The sequence below is a fragment of the Mauremys reevesii genome, linkage group 15 (genome assembly GCF_016161935.1).
Source record: "Mauremys reevesii isolate NIE-2019 linkage group 15, ASM1616193v1, whole genome shotgun sequence".
In the NCBI taxonomy this organism is placed as follows: Eukaryota; Metazoa; Chordata; order Testudines; family Geoemydidae; genus Mauremys; species Mauremys reevesii.
Window position 1 is genome coordinate 31,643,860 of NC_052637.1, and position 19,442 is coordinate 31,663,301.

At 52.3% G+C, this 19,442-nt stretch overlaps 1 protein-coding gene across 2 annotated transcripts in view; it reads right to left on the minus strand.

Moving 5' to 3' along the window:
- Positions 1–656: 656 nt before the first annotated feature.
- SLC9A3R1 (SLC9A3 regulator 1) overlaps positions 657–19,442 on the minus strand; it is a 36,891-nt gene continuing 18,105 nt past the window's right edge. The window contains exons 2-6 of one of the 2 annotated variants that reach the window (XM_039501021.1): positions 12,348–12,509; positions 9,233–9,386; positions 5,175–5,215; positions 2,640–2,738; positions 657–2,056 (exon numbers count right to left, since the gene is read on the minus strand). In XM_039501021.1, the coding sequence (XP_039356955.1) occupies positions 1,892–2,056; positions 2,640–2,738; positions 5,175–5,215; positions 9,233–9,386; positions 12,348–12,509 (621 nt within the window). In that variant the 3' untranslated portion in view covers positions 657–1,891. Of the gene's footprint in view, positions 2,057–2,639; positions 2,739–5,174; positions 5,216–9,232; positions 9,387–12,347; positions 12,513–19,442 lie in introns of both variants that reach the window. The other variant, XM_039501019.1, reaches the window with a different exon arrangement.

The following is a 19,442-nucleotide window of genomic DNA, read 5'->3' on the forward strand; positions in this document are numbered from 1 at the left end:
AACAGAGCCACAACAGTGGCAATTATTCTTACTCTGAAAATAAGGGGCAGGGTATGGCTGCTGGCCTTTATCCCAACCCCAAGCAGGACCACCGCACAGGCAGCACTTTAGCCATGAAAACCGCACTAGCAGACATTTCCTGAAGTGCAATTCCCCCTGCCCCAGGGTCCCGTCTACACCAAAGCATTGTTATGAGCTCGTACACAGTTGACAGCTGCTCCCACTTAACAGGCGTGGGTCCACATTCAGGTGCCGGGCTGTGGCTGAGTTTTAATACTGCCCCTTCTGTTGGGAGAGAAGGCCTGCCCACCTGTGCCTGCCAAGCCAGGTAAGCCAGTCCCACCTCTGGGCAGGAGGCTATCCCAAAATGCATTGCACCACTAGCTGAGCCAGCACAGGAGCGCTGCCCAGATTTTCCCCACAATGCACTAGCGCAGTGGGGCAGCATGTTAGGGCAGTTCATAGAGGGTTGTTCCTGGACAATGGTTGCTAGGTGGAGGTGCTGAAACACGTTCACTGTCAGCAGCCATTGGCAGGTACACGATCACGTCTCTCTCCACAGTGCAGCCGAGGTGCTCAATCGGGATTGCTCAGAGCCCCCAGGCAGACAGCTTTAGAAGGATTTAGCCATCCAATGAACACACAAAGTCAGGAGGGATTTTTTTTTCCCCGGTAAAGAGCATTTCTCTTGAGCTTGACATACAATAATACCTCGATCGCAAACACGGAAATAAAACATCCACAGGGAAAAATCGCCACAGAATAAATCTTTTTCCCCACCCCCCCTTAAAAATCAGTGTGATTGGAAACATCTCATTTCAGAAAACGGAGAGAGTCTATTTAAAAACCTTTACATTATACATTTCAGTATTCAAAACCCTGATCGGTTCGGTCTCCAGGAGTAACCAGACATCGGAGGAGATTCCCACTTGCAGTTATCGGTCATTGTGCTTGGTCCAAACAGCCCTCCCCTGCAGGAACAAACCCCCCGGGTATAACATGGCAAGGGAAGCCCCTCTGGTCTCAGGCCTCAGCTACCCTAGGGAGCTAGATCCTTTGAAAGTTCGCTTCCAGTTGGCCTGGGACAAATGGTTTGGTGAGGTGTGTTCAGGACACCTGTTTCATGGCATTCACACAAGTGCTTGGTTAAACTGATTCAATTACAGTGCCCTCTGGGTACCTTCAGACCAGGGGATTTGATGGGGGTGAATCATTGTAGATGGAAGCCCCAGGTCAGAGGTAAAAAACAACAAAAAACTCACCCTAAACAAATAGTAACTCTTGGAAGGAATGTTGTTTGGTTCTTGGCCAAACTGAAGCTTAAAATACACTGAAGCCTAAGGCTGAGATATTCAGATATGTCTAGTGATTTTGGGTGCTCAGCTGGAGACACCAGAAAATATATCCAAGCTCCTTTAAGAGACAAGCATCAAATCAAGCCTCTTTAAGGGGTCTCAAGTCAGGCACTCAAAATCCCACGTCATTGCTGAACGTCTTCCCTGCATTTACATGGGTTTAAGCTTTCAGTAAAAAGCCAGTGAGAATGAGGTGTGTTCCACAGTGCCCACTGCAAACACACAGGGGTTTGATTTGGGCCCGTGGAACGGTCCAACCCCTTACCACGCATGAACCCCAAGCTATTGAGACACACAAAAAACATCTTGTCGTTCTCTGAATGTTAACGCTGCTCTGGAAACTCGCAAAAGGAGCCATTGTGCTTTTTTCCTTTAGATTACAGTAGAGAAAACCAAATTGTGCAATCCAAGTGTGGGGGAAAAGGACTCCGCTCCCTAGCGAAACTGGAGACTGGGAAGAAAGCGAGATGCTGGTGGAGATTTGGGCCAGACGCTGGAGAGTTTGCTACCTCTCCTCTCCTCTGCCGGGGGGCTTTTCAGAGATTGCCGAACAGTTCGTTTTTCTTGCTCCAGTCCATCTGCGGCGCCTTCTTGCTGGTGCGTTTCTGGTGCGCGCGCTCCTTGGCCACAGCCAGGGGAACGTTGAGGTCCAGGAGTGGATCGGGCGTGGAGTTTCGCTTCTCCTCCTCTTGCGAGTCAGACTGCAACGGTGAACGACAGGCACAGTGAGCGTTCGAGCATTTTACCCTGATCTCATCCACTCGGGCAGATGGTCTACCTCTATCTGTCACTATCCTGGGCCCAAGCTATTTCATCACGCCACCGTTTGCCTACAGTTACCTTCTGAACGGCCCCCAGTGTCTAGGGAGGAGCTGCCTGATCTAGAGAGGTGCTGGGTACGTGCCGCTCTCCCGGTTTCAAAGGGAGCGGCCTGCACTCAGCCCCTTTGGAAATCAGCCCACTTTTATTTAAGAGTCTAAAAAGAGACACAGCCTTTTGTGCAAGACTGTTCTCTGGCATAGGTGATGCTTTGCCAGGCCTGGCCAGAGAAAGGGATGAGCCCATTGCTACACACCAGGGTTCCTGCTGTTCCATCAAGGAGAAGTGACGAGTCTCCAAGGCAAAGGTCTCTTCCCATGCACCAGGAAGGGGCTGGCTCCCTAACTTCCTCCCACCCTGCCAGCCCAGGAAGTAAATCCTAGCCCCCTCCTCACTTCCGCTTCAAATCAGCCAGTTGTCCCCAAGGTGCAGCGCAAAGCCCTGCCGAGCAGGCAGCTGCCATACCTCGCTGTAGGTCTCTTTCAAAGAGGGGGAGACAGCCATTGGCTCAGGGCTCGATGGACTTTCAGACACGGACTCTGGCCGCTGCTCTCTGCTGTCCTCCTGAAAGAAACGAAACCAAGTGAGACCTTGAGCTGCTATCTCCCCCAGCCAGAGGGGCAGGCCATGCAGCCGGCACACTCTCACCTTTTCCCCAGCCATTTCTACCACCTCTCCGCTCTGTGCGGTGGATCCCCTGTAGCCCACAAAAGCTTGTGCTCAAATAAATTTGTTAGTCTCTAAGGTGACACAAGTACTCCTGTTCTTTTTGCTGATACAGACTAACACGGCTGCTACTCTGAAACCTATAGGAGAGGGAAACTCACACTGAAGTCACATTGAGAGGAAGGTTTCATAATGCCTGCCAGCAGATGGCAGGGCCAGTTCCAAATGCTACCCCCTTGAAACAGCCTGTGCCCGAAAAACATCTAGAGATCTACCTTATCCAGGAAAAGAACAACTGCTGTGAACTAGTCAATGGCCAGTAGATTCAGAGGAACCCTGTGCTGGGGGTGCCTTACACAGCCAGGGCCATGGGTGGATCTGAGAAGGCGGGGGCACCCCCGGTGGGTGCAGTGGGCAGTGCAGAGGCAGACGAGTCAGTAATTTTTAATGCAGAGCCCCAGATCTCATTTGCAGAGTCTGCCAGTTCTCCTGCTTCTCCAAGAAGTTGAGGCACTTGCTCTGCATGACAGGTCAGGGCCCTAGAGTACTCCACCCCTCCCCCTGGCTTTGCATTCCTCAGGGGATCAGAGGGGCTGACAGCTGCTCAGCTCCATTTAGCATGAGCCAGAGGGAAGGCAGATTGAAACACCAATGCAGGATTAGCCAAAATGCCAGATCTCCCCTTAACACCGCCCGCCTGCCAGCACGGACTGGAATCTCACTAAAAGCGAGATCCTCTCCATGAAGGCTCAGGGCCCCACCCTGGATTGCAGGGAATGAAGCGCTTTCCTGGGGAGGGGAGGGAGATGCAAACGACATCTTTTATATGTCCAGAAGGTCCGTGCGACTCCCTGCAGAGCGGAGTGATGTTGATGCTAATTAGCTCCTCCCTCAGCGGGACCAGTAAGTGGGGGGTCTGGGAAATCCTTCTTCCGAGCACATAAGCTGCTGACAGGCTGCAGATTAATAAGCATCTTCTGGACAGGCTTCAGTGCTTCTTGTTCGGAGCTGGGCAGGATTAAACACAGCAGCTGTGCTGCCTCAAGCTCTGGCCTTAGCGTTGTACAGGCCAGGGGGGAGAGAGAGGGCACGTGGAGACCCCTTCTCTTCTCCCGCCGTCCAGACTGGCCACATCGCAGCTCCAGGGCTAGGGTCTAAGCATTGTTACTTAGTGCTCCAAGGGTACAAGACCCATTCTCTGCACTGGAGAGCTACTCCTACACACACTTCTTGAAAGCTGTATCGTTCAAGCTGCACAGCCCCGCAGTGTGGACACGGCTCTACTGGGCTTCCGTAGTTCTAGCTTGTTCCTGGCCTGTTCTGCACTTTGATCCTAGTAGAACTGTGTCCACACTAAGAGTCATGCCGCTAGAGCCATGTCGGTAGGAAGCCCCAGCCCTAACTGAAACGAACGGGTCCAAACACGGTGTGTAGGCCAGGCCCCAGGCAAACAAGGCCCAGGTGAGTGTGGGTGCAGAGAACACCTGGAGATTCTTTAGGGCAGGGAGTGCACCAGAGGAGAGCCCACTAAGGTTGTCAAGCCACAGATGCAGCCATTGGCGGGGTGAGGGAGGGAGAAAAGCTACGGTCCCCCTACCGCCCAGACCCAACTCGGCAACAGTGCCGATGTTCCTGTCATAACAGCCGTGGGACTCGTATGTTCAGTCCTTCCCGCCCCAGCTTCTACACCTACATGAAGCAGCTCATCTAGACTTGGATAAGGATCCAGGTGGAGGAATCCATCCTTGATCCCTGGCCCCTCTCCAATATCCAGGCTGTCTCCACCCACTGGCACCACCAGTGTGTCAGGAAGCCCGATGGAGCAATCCCCTTGGCAAGATTTGCCTAGTCCTCACCCATGGCATTGTGCCCTAGTCTGAAACAGCAGCCTGTCTCGTCTCCCCTCCCTCCTTTCCCTGATGAATATTCAGATTTCCCGGCAGGCCCTAACGAGCAGATGCCTTCCTTTCTGCACCATGGTTAATGAGGTTTTGTTTTTCCAAACCAGACTGGAAGTAACGAGGCCTTTGGAGTCCGGCCCCTTCCTAAAGAAAGGGCCATTCTCTTCCCTGGGAAGGGGTGGAGCCAGGCAGAGATGGGCCCGTCTTAATGCGTTCGGTGGCCGACACCGAAGTTCTCCCTTCCTTTGCAAAGGTCAGCGCTGCCCTGGAACACAAGCTGGGAATGTGACAGGCTCCAAGAGCCACTCAGCTTCAGGGTGGGGCAGAGCGACGGGGAGGAGTGGGGTGCGTGTGCTGCAGTGACAGCACAGCAGGCAGCAAACGTGGCATTTAGATGCCATCTATAAAAGCTGAGACTTGGCAGGATCTTTACCTTCTCTACTTCGCCGTTGGCAACTGGCTCTGGCAAGGGACCTGGGGGATAAGACAGACATGCAGTTACAAAGAGCCTGCAAAACCTTCTCTTAACCAGCACCCACTGCCTTTATTCGTCCTTACATCCAGGCACCGGGATCTCAGCATCATTGTAGACATGGGGCTGCTTATCCAGCAGCCTCCCAGCTCCGCGCATACACTGCACCCCAAAGGCACAGAGCTAAGGGTAAGGCAGGCTGTGCCATCCTGCAGACAATGCTTTCGCTTGGCTGGCACCGAGGCTGCCTTTGTACTGGCCGAGTCAAGTCAGACCCACATCGCTCCCCATAAAATGACCCCTTTGGAGTGGAGGAGGGATCCGAAAGGCAGAGAAAGGGAATGCCACTGCAGCCTCCCTGTGCCAGAACAGCAGCTGCCCAGCGTGCCACTCCCAGTTACCCAGAAAGATCCAACGGCCATTCACTTCCTTACTGCTGGCATGAGAGAGCAGAGCCTGTTGTGATCAGAGGTTAGTCCTGGGGGGCAGGGCGGGTGGAGGAAAACCAGCTCGTATTTACTCCTAATGGCAGCCGAAGATTCCCAGCTCTCAAACTGGGAGACACTTGCCACTACGGGATGGGAGCAAATTCAACCCCTCAAGTGAAGCTGGAAACGGTTCTAAAGAACCGTCACAGACCAGGAGGAAGCTAGACAAAAAAAGCACCTCTGCAGACACCCCAGAATATTAAAGGACCAGCCACTGCTTAAAGCAGAACCCCATTATTATTGCATTCACCCCCCGTGGGCGCAGGGCAGACCTTTCATTCCTCCCCCTGGGCACTCAGATCTTTCTGCCTGGAGTAAATAGGCTGGCTCATGCCTCCTGCGGTGTCTCCTCTCCCCTTTACTATGGGAAGTTCAGTTTCCCAGAGAGAAAAGCAGCGAGAAAGCCCCCAAAGCCAGATTGCTAGGCAACCAAGGAGCCAACATCCACAGGACTGCTGGCTCCCCCTCCCCCTGTCTCCAGCCATGGACAAAGCTGCTGTTTGCCATTGAGAAGATCCAGCCCCTCTATCTGCCACTGCACCCCGGACTTGCTGCGTTTTCCCCATAAAAAAGGAGCGTTTTTACCGCAGGATAACGAATGCCGGGAAACCCTAGTGGAGACAAGGCTCTGTAGTTCAGTGCGATGCAGCGAGGGGAGGTGAACCACAGGCAGGGGGCAGAGCATTGACCTCACCTAACGACCTCGTGGCAAGGACTTGTCTCCCCTAGGATTTTGCAGCAGGATAACCACCGCGTGTCAGTTACTTTGTTGTGACCTCCCCGCCCAAACGCCCTTTGTGCGGCGAAGACAAGGACTCGTCTCCTAGCCCAGGTGTGTGCGCAGAGGGTTAAAACCAACCTTCTCAAACAAACACTAAACCACGTCTGAGTCCAATGCTTAGCTGCAGGCTGTAGAAACACTGAGAATAGGGGCTGTGGTGGGGAAACCACATCCTCACAGTCCCATACGGCCAGAGCCTCCACTGCAGGGTTACGTCCGGAGTTTGTGTTACTGGGAACAAGTGACCAGTGCAATGAACCCAAGGAGGTGGCTGCTGATGTAGACCCGGACGTGGTGTAGAGGCATCTTCCACCTCAGCACTTCCCAACACCCCTTACGAGACCCACTTCACTGGTGGCTACGCTACGGTGCCGAGGCAAAGTGACTTTCCCAAGGCCATGCACCAAGGCAGTGGCAGACCCAGGAACAGAACCCATCAGCCCTGGCCCCTGCTCTAGCCACTGGACAGCAGGCCCTGTCAAAGTGTTATTGCATGAAGAACTCAGGTGGCAGGAAAGCTCATGGGAAATGCCCGGAGCAAAAGAAGATAAGACATAACCACCTGCAGCCAGACACCAGGACGGAGGCAAGGAGAGTGGAGGAGGGGATTTCTTCAAGCCAACCTAGCCCAGCCCACCCCCCGCTTTAAAGAGATCCTATGCCACAGAAAGCACCACTCCTCTAACCTCCCTCAGACCAGCCCCAGCAAGAATCTCAAGGCTCCCTGGGCAAGGCAGGGAACCCAAGCTGAGCATCCGTCCCGGGCGATGCTATTCTGAGGGGCCACTTAGAACATCTCGGTATGGACTCACCCGCAGGGCCAGGCTATTTTGGTGGGGAAGAAGGAGGTTAACAGGATTAATTAAGAGATTCCAGAGAGCTTCCTGTTCTCTCCCCCAGCCCCCGCCACCAGGAAGCACATAAAAAGAATCACAGCAAGTGTGACCTAGGAGGTGCCATTCACTTCCTCCTCTCCAGCAGAACGAGGGCTTGAAGGGAGACCAGCCCACAGGCAGTGGTGGAGGCTCAGAGATATAAATGGTGGACACCCGTATCTAGCGCCCAAGGTTTTCGGCTGGCTCATTAGACTGATGTCAACGTCTGCTCGGAAAACTGACCTTTTCCCTCAGAGCCAAGCACTGGATTCCACCCCTTAGCTCCGCTGGCCCAGGCGGCCATGCAGTTCTTCTCTACTACTAAGCAAGATTTATCCTTCCTCACAGGCCGGGTTTGGATTTGGAGAGTAAATATACTAGGGAGCATGTTTCAAGCTAAACAAAAAAAACCCACCCCAGAATCACTTGTTTGCTTAGGGGTTTTTGAGCCACACTGGACCCAGATCTTCAGAGTCTGGTGGTGAAGTGCTGGATTTTCTGCTGCAGACCCTCCCCACATACATACACATACAACCAAATCCTGGGTCAGGAGCGGAAAAGAACCTAGTTCTCCAGACCGTGAGCTCAGATCCTCAGCAAGTGTTTCCTACCCTTAACCAAGCAGCTAGCACCCAGCAAAACCCAGCTCTCCCCTGCCAGTTGCTGGCAGACCGAGGGGGACACAGAATTGCCTAACCCGGGCCTACTCCAGCCATTGGAACTGCTGCCGTGTTAGCCCCTCCTGCCTCTCTCACAGCCTGGCCAGCTTCCACTCTTGTCTGGCATCCTAGGGTTCTGAGCTGCTAGAGGAAATCCAGCTACTGGAACAAGAAGTCTTTAGGCCCAAGAGAAAGCTCTTTAGGCCAGTCACCAGGGCCCAATTAACACCGGGCTGCTATTTTGTTTGGTGATTATTAGCTTTGCCAGATGCTGAGGCCCTCCTTGCAGATTCCCTAGCTCTCATGCAGTCAGGGGGTTCAAGCCAAGACCCTCACATGCTCTAGAAGAGGTGGCTTGTGGCAGGAACAGCTGGGCCCTTAAGCCTCCCCAGTGGGAGAATTACATTTTTTGGATACAGTTACTGAAGCACCAACTCCAATGTAAATCTTCAGAGGGGAGTGTGTTCCACTGGTCTCCGGGGTAATGGGAGGGCATGGACCATGAGCTAGAGCAGCCAGTCATGCTCTTGGCATGGCCTGCACTCTGATCCGGAAGAGAGAGAGAGAGAGAGAAAGAAACTGGGCCCCTCCTCTCATAAACCCCGTAAAAGTTTAACCATTTCTGCTATAAAATTCACACAATCCTGGACAGATGCCCGCACAGTCAGGGAGCGGGGTGACCAAGTGCAGGGGAACCAGGCAGACAGTGCCAGATCGTTCCCCGCTGGCATACAAGATGCCAAGGAAGCCAGCAAGGCCTTTGGCTTGTGAGGTAGTTTCCAGCTTTGCAGGCAGAAAGGCTTTGATTTGGCTGCATGACACTGGTGCAAGCTACGTCACGTTGCTTTGGGGTTAAGTCTTGGCGACTTTTCTTCCCAGCTTCCCACGGAGCTGGCAAACAAGAGGAGCTGGTGAACCAGAGCACACCTTGGAAACGAATTACGTGCTGTGGATTAGGAAGAAGGGACACAAGCAGTCAGCACCAAGGGCTGCATGGAGATGCTACAGAGGTCACGTCTCACCAGGACAGATCTCTACCCTCTCTCATTTTGGACAGGAAATGAAACCACCCATAAGCAGGAAGCCTTCTGTTCCAGCCTCCATCTCCCGCATTAAACCATCTGTTTGCGGAGAACCTCGCAGCCTTGTCTAGGCAAAACCCACCCCTCCCCAGCACCACACGCAAGCCCCAGCACCGCGGCTGCTACCCTGTCACCTGTCAAGTGCTCCTCCGAGGGAACGACTTTGCACGTCTTGAAGAACTCATCTGTTAAGCTATCCACCACCAGCAGCTTGGTCTCATCTCCCCCAGCTTTGATAGCCGTCACCACGTCAGAGTGCTGCTTCCCTTCCATGCACTGTCCATTCACCTGCCGGAAGGGAAACAGGCAGAGTTAGAGGAAAGACCATGGAAGAAGGAGATTTTTACTGAATTACCAGGCTGGCTGTGGGTTAGACAGAAATGCTGATACCAGTCACATGCTGACTATTATCCCATTCAGTTGCTACCGGGCTGGTACGGGAACAGGCAGGCTACTGCAGGGCTGTACGTTGTGAGGCACCCCCTGCCCCCAAGCAATAGACATTCCCTCTTGCCTACGTCAGACTCTTTGTTGTCCAGCAGCTCGGAACAACCGCACCCCTAGCCTGGACAGGTGACAGTCCCCACGTGACAAGGGGAACGGATGCTTCACCTGTGTTGGGACATTCCTCTCTCAGCTCCCGTTGGCCTGTTCCACCCACATTCCACACTTCAGAAAGACTCTGACCAATTCTCTTATCTGACAGCCACACTTGGGATCCAGGCTGCCCTCAGACAAGTCACCACAAAAAAATTCTGGCTGGGCCTATGAGAGGTGGGGAAGCCCTGAGCATTCAGCCCAATTTACAAGTGCATGTAGCAATGATGGAGGAGGAATGGGTTCCAATGACACCTTTGCCAAAACCTGCCCAGGAGGAAGAGCGGGTCTGGAAGAAGAGCTGGCCATGCCACAGAGGTCAGATCTGGGGTTTGACACAAAGACTGGGGCTCTGTAGTCTTGCAAGTCAGTCGCATTTCAGACTCTCTCTTATGAACGTTTCCTGTTTCGCACATGTCTGAGCCTGTCCTAAGCAACCACTGGACCGCTCCTGAGCATTACCAGCTCTGAGCTGCACTCCTAATTTCTGAATAGGACATTGACTACATTAACTCAGCTGACCCGTGCTCCTTCCTACACAGCTGTGCTGTGGCTGCAGCTGATCAGATCTGCAGCTGATGGCAGGAGCGAGAGTCCAGACGCTCTGAGTACAGAGGCTTTTCATAAGTCCCATTCCTCTGTATTATAACTTAGGGACACGGAAGAATGCCTGCAGCGGAAAAGCAACCAAGGCTACGTCCACACTAGAAAAGGTTTGCCAGCATAGCTATCCCATCAAACTCACCTTGTGTAGACATAGCGGATACCAGCCAGAGTGTGCTTTTTTGCCACTGTAGCTTGTATCAGTTTGGTGAGCAAAATAACCCATCCCAGCAAAAGCACTTTGATACCAGTATAGCTGCATCTACACTAGGGCTTTTGCTGGTACGGAAACGTCACACACATACATAAATCACACTTCTAACCAACACTGTTATACCAGCAAAAGTTTCTAGTGTAGACCAGGCTCTAGTCATGAATCATAGAAGATTAGGGTTGGAAGAGACCTCAGGAGGTCATCTAGTCCAACCCCTGCTCAAAGCAGGACCAACTCCAGCTAAATCACTATGAGACACTACAGTGCTTTTAGACTGCGATGGAAACCCCAGGAAGGAAAGAGGAGTCATATATGCCAAAAACCGGATCTAGTCCCTTCCTATTGGCCTTACACGGCATTCGGGAACTTCAGACTTGTGGCTCAGTCCACATGCTGCTTCCCAAGCCCAGATGTTCACACAAAATCCACACTTATCTCCTCCCCCCCCCGCACTCCGCTACTCTACAGCAATGCACACTTGACTGTGGGGAGCAAGGCTAACCCGTAACTCGCCATCTCACAGCCCCTCCCTGTACAGGGAGCACGAGGCACTGGGGTTGCTAGGATAGGACAAAAGGATTTGACCAGCTGGAGACAACGGCTTTTTAACAGAACGAACAGACACAGCCTCACAGCTGACCCAAGGGCAGCATGTCCCACCATGAACATTTAACCTGTGCTCCAAGCGAGCAGCTGGCAGGTTAAGTCATGATGGGGGAGGTGGAAAGGCTGGAGTGACTTGCTGGTGACTGTCCCATCAATGCACTGGTGGGATTCCAGCAGGCTGAGTCAGAACAGTGCTGCAGAGACTTTCACCTGGGAACAGCCTGAAGACAGGGGAAACGGCTTCGAGAGCAGGGCCAGGAAGTCTTTGGAGAGCTCTGGGGAGGGCATTCCCAACGGCACACCTGGCACTAGGGAGGTGGGGTAGCCTGGAAAAGGGTTTGTTATTGGTTGTCCTAGCACGGATGGCAGCCAGAGCTCCGCCCCCCTCGAGCCCCTGCAGGTCCCCAGAGCTAGCCTTTCGGGGATTAGCAGAGCAGCCAGCGAAACCTCATTAAAATCAGATTTTCTCTAAGTGATTAGCGCAGGACTACACAGCAAAGCTGCCAGGAGCGCAGGGCAGCATATGCACACAGGTTGGGCCACAGACCTGTAGCAAGAGCATGAGGCACTGTGTGTACACAGGCTGGGGGAGAGCTGCCACACGGGCTCCTACACACTAACTAAAGAGGCCAGGAAATCGCCTCTGCAACCTCCTGGCATATGTATCAAGGCCTGAACATGCTCAGTGTACTATGCCCTAGAAAGCAGGGCTGTCACACAGGATCCACTGCAGATTCATCCTCCTACAGACAGCAGTGAAGGGATTCCTGTTAATGTCCTGGCTCCAGACAGCAACATGTGAGGGAGAGGTGGGTGGGTGTGACCGTCCCAGAGACTTCGGGTGTGACTATAGGACGACTGGGCCAGCGTCAGGACTCAAGTCATAGACAAAGCCACACTGCAGAGGCTGATTCTAACTACTCATTCCTTGATGGATAAAAACAGACCCCAAGCGAATGGACTGCAAGACTTGAGTTTTCCTTACTTTGCACAGGAAGAGGACACACTTCCCACGTTACTAACCCCAGAGGAGAGTCTGGGCCCAGTTCAGATGACTACGCTCATGGGTGCAAGATGTGGAATGCAGCATCTTCACGACGTTGCCGATCTCCATCCCCCTGGCATCCAACGGAGGCCCCTCCCACGCACTGCCCCCTGCGACCTCGTCAGAGGTTCCCATGCTTCTCCACTCATTCTCTCCTCCTCTCCTAGCTGCACCCTGAACGTACCTCGATGATACGGTCTTGCGGAAGTAGCCCTGACGATTCAGCCGGCGAGTCTGGATCCACGGCCCGGATGTACTGCCCCGGCTTGGTTTTGTCACTGTGGAGGTTGAATCCGTAGCCATTAGGGCCCTTCTTCATCAGGCAGAGACGAGGCCGCAGCTCTTTCTGCCAGGAAGGAACGCACATGAAAGCGGTGGTTAATAGTCACTTACCCTGCCTCCTGCCACCAGCCCACGATCAGAGACAGCCCAGGCCTGATTCAGCACCCATCCGGAAGCAATGTGGTCTCACAGGACTGGGAGTCAACAGCTCCGCATTCCAGCCTTAGCTCTGCCTGCCATCAAGTCGGTACACAGCACTGGAAAGTCAGCCTTTGTGTCTCCATCTCCTACAGTCTGTCTACACTGCGATGTAAACCCAGGGTTTGAACTTGGGCTCAAGCCTAATCCCCCTGCCGGCGACACACAAATTGCCCTAGCTCAGGACTTGGACCCCAGGTCATAGGACCCCACGGGGTTGGAGGGTCTGAGCCTGAGTCAAAGCAGGACCCAGGGTTCAAGCCCTATTGCTTTGCAATGTAGACACAGCCCCACTGACTCGTGCTCCGGGAGTCCACCAAAAGCGTTCCATAATCCCACGGGCTGACTTTCTGTGTCCCCCAGACAGTCAAGTTTTCCCACACTGCACCATCAACTAGGGGCTAAAGCGGCCACATTTTAGGAGGGTGCCAGGAAGTCTAGGATACGGGTGGTTGGACTCGGGCCCATACAGTGCAGATGCTGGAGCCCCAGACTAGGGCCCAGGGTTCAACAACAGGTGTTACAAATGCGTGTAGACGATCAAGTCCTAGGTTAAAAAACCCAGGGTCTGCTAACTTGAGCTCTACTACACCTGGGCTTCCCTTGCAGTGTAAACATATCCCTAGTCTGTAAAACGGACCCAGGAGTTAGCTGCGTCACAGAGGAGTTGAGTACTAACTTCTATTAAGTGTTCATAAAGTGCTTTGAAGACACAAAGTGCAGGGTGTCTTATGTGAACACCCTTTCCTCTCCCAGGGAGGGCGCCCTCCCTTCCCTGGCCTGTCCCACAGATGGACGGCAGCACTTACGGTCATTTCCCGGCTGTTTACCTCCAGTTGCGGGACTTAGTGTTGCTTTAGAAGCAATTGCCACATGAGGGTGGAGGAACTGCCACGCCCACCTGGCCTTGAAAGGCAGGCGGCTGCAGTTACTGAAGCCAAGCAGATTACAGAGCATGGGGATTTCTTTAGAGAGGGAGTCAAGCACTCCCAGTGCTGCCCAGATGGACTCAGGCCCCAGCGCCGCGCTGCTGTTCAAACGGCCAGGCAGGTGAGCATACAGCAAGGTCAGGCCAGAGACTACATCAGAGTGTTCTGTACCCAGGAGCCCCTTCCGCTGCCCGAGCTTAGAGGACAGACCCCTCCCTGTTCACACACGCACCCTCTCTTTCATATAAGCATAATCCCCCTTTAGTTGATTTCTTTCCGGGACTCAAGAGGTGTTGAGAGCATCAGACTGTGCTGTTGGACTACGCACAGATAGAAGTTATGGACTCATCTCCCTGGACAGCCCCTCCCCCAGAGAGGCACATCAGCGACTCTCAGGTGCCATTTCGACTGATTCCCACCTTAAAAGCCCCATTGTCCTGCACCCTTCCTCCACCACCAAACCAGATAACAAGGGAGCTGTATCAGCGGGGCAACTTCCCACCACCCCACCAACTCAGACCCCCCTGGATCAGTTCTTGGCCCTTCTCTCAATGCCAGATGCTTACTCCGAGAAGCAGAGCCTGCCTTCCACCCTGCTCCTCACACCAGGATCTTTCTGAAGGGCTGAAACCCCGCAGTGCACCGTGACACCGAGAGGCGTTACCCAGAAACCTTCCCTTCACCGAGAGGCACACAGCAGCTTCTGCACCTGCACTGGCAGCAAGCACAGAGCAGCTGGCCTCACAAGCTTGCCGCGATTCCTGCACGAGCGCTGGAGCCCATTTCCCGCCTCGTGGGGCCTCCGAGTCAGCCAGGTGCGACTTCACCAGGAAACATATTTAGTTTCCCGGGAGAATGGGGTTTTAGCATCTAAAATAACAAGGGCTTCTGGCTCAATGCCTGACAGGGCAGACGGATTCTCTGGCTCTACTTCTAGTTGCAGAGACATTCTCAGCTTGTCTCTAACATCGTCCAATCTACGGGCAGATGTTCTGGATAATTCAGCCCACAGTGTGGACTCAATGCTATTCGAGGATACCCAAGTAGCCAGGACAGCAAGACACCCACTTCATCCCATCTAGCCAGGAGCTTGCATCCCATCCCATCAAGCAGACCTGGCTAGCGAGAGCCACCTGTGGAACAGCCAGATTTAATTACTAACTCTCGTCTAGAAACCACACCCTGAAAAAACTCCTAGGACACAGAGCAGCAGCCCATCTGCTCAGCGCACAGGTCACCACGAACACATCACCACAGGGCCAGAATCCAGTTCCAGGTCTTTAGCCTCATCTCCAAAGCCCTCCATGGAATCAGTCCTTGCTCCCTGAGAGTGAGCGCATCACCCCCTCCATGGCCATGATCTCCTGCAATAGCTACCTTCCACCAGAACTGTGGAACCACCCCTTTCAGAACAAATTTCAAAACGCATTCCCCTGACTTGGGTTTCCCTCAGCAAGCTCTTTCCACACAAACAACAAGGTACTCTACGGCCCAGTCAAGCTATTTCTCCATCTGCTGGGAAGCAAGAGGTTAAAATTATTTCTCTTTTCAATACGTGGGAGGTGCTCAGACACAGTGATGGGGCTACACAAATACCTCAGGATACTTCCAGCTCCTGGCTTGCACTCTCCCCGCCCTTGCCTCCTTCCCCTGAGAGTTGTTAAAACCAGGCAAAAGTCTGAATAGTCCCGCAACATTCAGTGGCCCAGAAGAGATCCGTCTGCCAGACATCTCTGAAGAGCTGAGCAAGCCCATCCCTGGAATTCGATTTCTCATGTGCAGTCAGACCTCTGCTAAAGGAGAAACACCAGTTTCCAGTGTCACTCCAAGCTCACCCTCCCCCCGTGTCCTCCACTCCCTTTCTATTGCATGCCAATAGCCACGCTGCTGGATACAACCGAATTTAGTGGCCCAGCTTGGTGGGTATGTGGGTCTCAGCCAAGTCTGTGTTGATTGAAACCAGTGTTATATTTACAGTAAAGCTCTGAGAGGGACAAGAGTGGGGAGGAGGTGGAGGATGAAGTGAATATCAAGCTTCACTGGCCCTCAAACCAGACAGACCAATTACCTGTCCTGAAACTACCCACCAGCAGTTCAGCAAGAACAGAACAATCAGTGACGGAACAGCTTTCCCTGGAGGATCTCAGAGCACATTAGTCGCACTTAACACCTGGGTAATGTAGGTACCACATTACAGATGGTAAAAAAGGCAGACAGCTTGGGGATTGCCTAGAGCAGTGGTTCCCAAACTGGGGTTTGCAAAATGTTACAAAATGTTCTCGGGAAAAAATTCCCTAATGGCAGACAGAGCTGTCCCTAGGCACCCCGGGGCCAGCAGCCTGGAGCCCCTGGACTTCCAAGAGCTAAGCAGATCAAAGCAAGCATCTCTAGCACACTGAGGAGATTTAAACTTCAAGACTCCTTATAAGAAATGGAAAGGGAGGGGGGTATTTTTTGCTTTTTTTTTTTAAATTAAATAGGCAGCTAGTATTGTTTTAAAATTATTATGAAGAACAGGTTTAAGCTTTGTTGTAACGTGTGTTGTTTGTCTGGACTGCTCAAGACCTGAATGCTTGTGTAGGAGGAACTCTGAGTTGGCTTCTTAAATCGCTTCCTGCTGTTTCACATCTGATACTCCTTGATGAAACATAGGAGCCTTGTCTTATAGCAGGCTTATTCAAAGTGATACAAGCTATGAAAGTGAGATCTTGGAAAACTGTTGCCGTTTTCATCATGCAGTAAAAATACTGTAACAAAATATTAATTAATAGTGTGTAATACGCCGGTCATAAAAACAAATTTTACATATCCAAGATTACTGCTTTTATAATTTATACTCGGGTAAAGGAAAAATTCCCTGGAAATATTCATTTTTAGGAGGCGGTTCGTGAGACTTGACATTTTAGTGAAAGGGGTTCACAGGTTGTTAAAGTTTGGAAACCACTGGTCTAGAGCAACTCAGCAAGTCTTCAGCTGAACGCTGGTGTCCCAACAACACCAAGTCCCTGCTCTAACTACTAGGGGAAACTCTCGGTGACTGCAAAATTCGAGAAGAGGCCAAACTATGGTGCAGTCAACACAGGGGGTAAAACATAACATTTCTCAGGAGACAAAGAATATCCAGCTCCCCAGAGATTTAGAATGTCCCCCACCCCACAGCCTTCCTCCACTGCCTTTATGTGGAGATCAAAACTGCTTCTGAAGCAGAGTCTTAGTGAGGAACAAACTCTAGAAATGCCTGTTGACACTTGCCCTGAAATGCCGCACAGCAGACGGATGGATTTGAAGCTGCTTGTAATAATCCGTGAATACTATTAACCTGGCCATTGTCTGCTTCATGCATATAGTGAGTTAATTCAACAGCAGCACTGTCACGAAACGCACCCAGGAAGCGTGGTGCGGGGAGGTGGAACAAAATATACTTCTCAGAAAGAGCCTCTGTGATTCAGAAACCTCTTGTGCTAACTGGCAGAGGGCATGGGAGGCACAGAGCTTTTCATGGATCCAGAGTCAAGTATATGTACAATAATTCACCAAAGGGTGGCATGTAAGGTCTATGCCAAGAGCTCACCAATCATCATAATCATTGCTAAATGTATGGATGGATAATTACAGGTTTCGGAGTAGCAGCGGTGTTAGTCTGTAGCTGCAAAAAAGAACAGGAGTATTTGTGGCACCTTAGAGACTAACAAATGTTAGTCTCTAAGGTGCCACAAGTCCTCCTGTTCTTTTTGTACGGATAATATTTATGAAGCTATGTGTCTATACTGGAAACTAAAGCATTGAATTGAAGGCAGGTCACTGGGAGGTGACGTGCCTGGGACAGGTTCTGGTCGGCAGGGGGTAGTAGATGCTTATCTCTCACTCTGGTCATTGTCTCTCTCACAATGGAAGTCTATTAACACGCGTTGTCACCACCAGCTAATCAAGATTGCAAAATCAACAAGAGATGGCAGAATCTACAGAACGGAACACAGAGCGGGAGGGTGTCCAGCTTATGAATAGGGCTCAAAGGACTGTTTGGATATATCTGGGGTTGCAGGGAGAGACACCGAATCCTCCACTGAGGAGGCAAGTTGGCAGTGTGGCTGGACTCAGGAAAAGGGATCACAGCCTGCCTGGCTGAAAAACCACTGAAAGGACTCTGGAGCGAGCCTAGCTCTAAAAGATGTGAAGGTATCTAGTGAAACAAGTCTAGGTTCTAGAATGGGTGTTATGCTTTTATTTTACAGGGAGGTTGTGGAATCTCCATCATTGGAGGGTTTTAAGAGCAGATAAACACCTGTCAGGGAATGTGTCAAAGGAGGCGCAAGCTGTGTGCTTGCCTTTTTTTTTTTTTTATAAAAGAAGAAAACTAAAGAGCTCTGTCAGGCCTGGGCGGCTGGGGCTCGTGCAGAAGGGCCGTGCACACCCAGGAGGCATGGATAAAATGGACAGCCAGCGCCCCACTGCCCTGGGGCTGACAGCTGGAGCCCCACCATGCGGGCTTAGGCTCTCCCCACCGAGAGGCAGCCTGGGCTTGGGCTCTTCCTCTGGAGGCGGTGGGGCTCCAGCTGTCAGCCCCACACAGAAGTAAGGGTGGTAATGGGGCACTAGGTCTTGACAAATATCACTTGTCACCTTGCTTCTGTGCCGCTTTGGGGGGGTGTGTAAATGACAGACACAAAGAAGGGGGACCCGATCAAATAAGTTTGAGAACCACTGCTCTAGATAATACTTAGCCCTGCTGTGAGTGCAGGGGACTGGACTAGAAGATCTCTTGAGGTCCCTTCCAGTCCTGCACTTCAATGGTTACACAGAATCAGCCTTTCCAATATTTCTACTTGCTGTCATTTGAATCTTTGTTAAACAGACATTTACTGATTTTCACTACAAACTTACAGACGTGCTGTATGTTAAGAGGAGGGGTGATCTGAGATGGAACCGGTAAACTGGGGAGGAGAACAGCTTCTCTGGGAGCAGTGAATCTGTGACTGTGCAGTGCAACAGGGGCTGGACACACCAGGGGACTGCGAGGTTGAGGTGTGCCCATCGCTAACCTGCCGAGGGACAGCGGAGCCTGTGTAGGCCGAGAGGGGAGGGCTTGCATTGTCTGTGGCCAGTGAAGTCAGGGCGCTGGCCTACAACTGGCAGACACATGGCTTCCTTGCACTGAGGGCAGGTGGTAACAAGGTGCCTCCGTCCTGAGTGCCCTGGGAAGTGCCCTGCTGCTCACTCTGATTTCACACCCAGTGTTGCTCGGACTGGGTTTGGACCACAAGCCCATGAAACTGAAAGCAAAGAACTTTGGCTGGATTGGAAGAGTCCCTCCAGCACAGGGGGACAGAGAGCTAAGGCGAACCCAGACTCCAGAGGTCAGGGGCCTGAGCTAAGACAGGCCTGTCTAAGACTCTAGGTAAGACAGACCTGCTTTGAAATCCTCTCTCAGTAAAGTTACTCTTCGCTCCTGGGGTTATGGGAACAACGCCTTTGCTTTAAGAAGGCTGGGTGGGTCACTGCATTTATTGCCAGTCACAAGCTCCTGAAGGGAAGATTTCCAGGTGCCGGGAAGCATGGTCGATGCCTGGGGCTGGTAGCCCAGGACTTGGCATTAGGCTCCCTCTGCACTACAAGACAGGGGTATGATTCCCAGTGGGCGTAGACAGACTCGTGTGAATTCACCTGAGCTAGCATGCTAACGTAGCTGCGGTAGCATGGGCAGCAGTGGCATCCTGCCAGCCACCCTGAGCAGAAACCTGCCTGAATCCCATGGGTCCGTCCTTGGGGCTGCTAGCACAGTACTGCCACCACTGTCCACGCTCTCACAGCTACACTACTTCTTTAGCGTGCTAGCTCACAGGAGCGCGGGCACGAGTACGTCTGTAGAACCC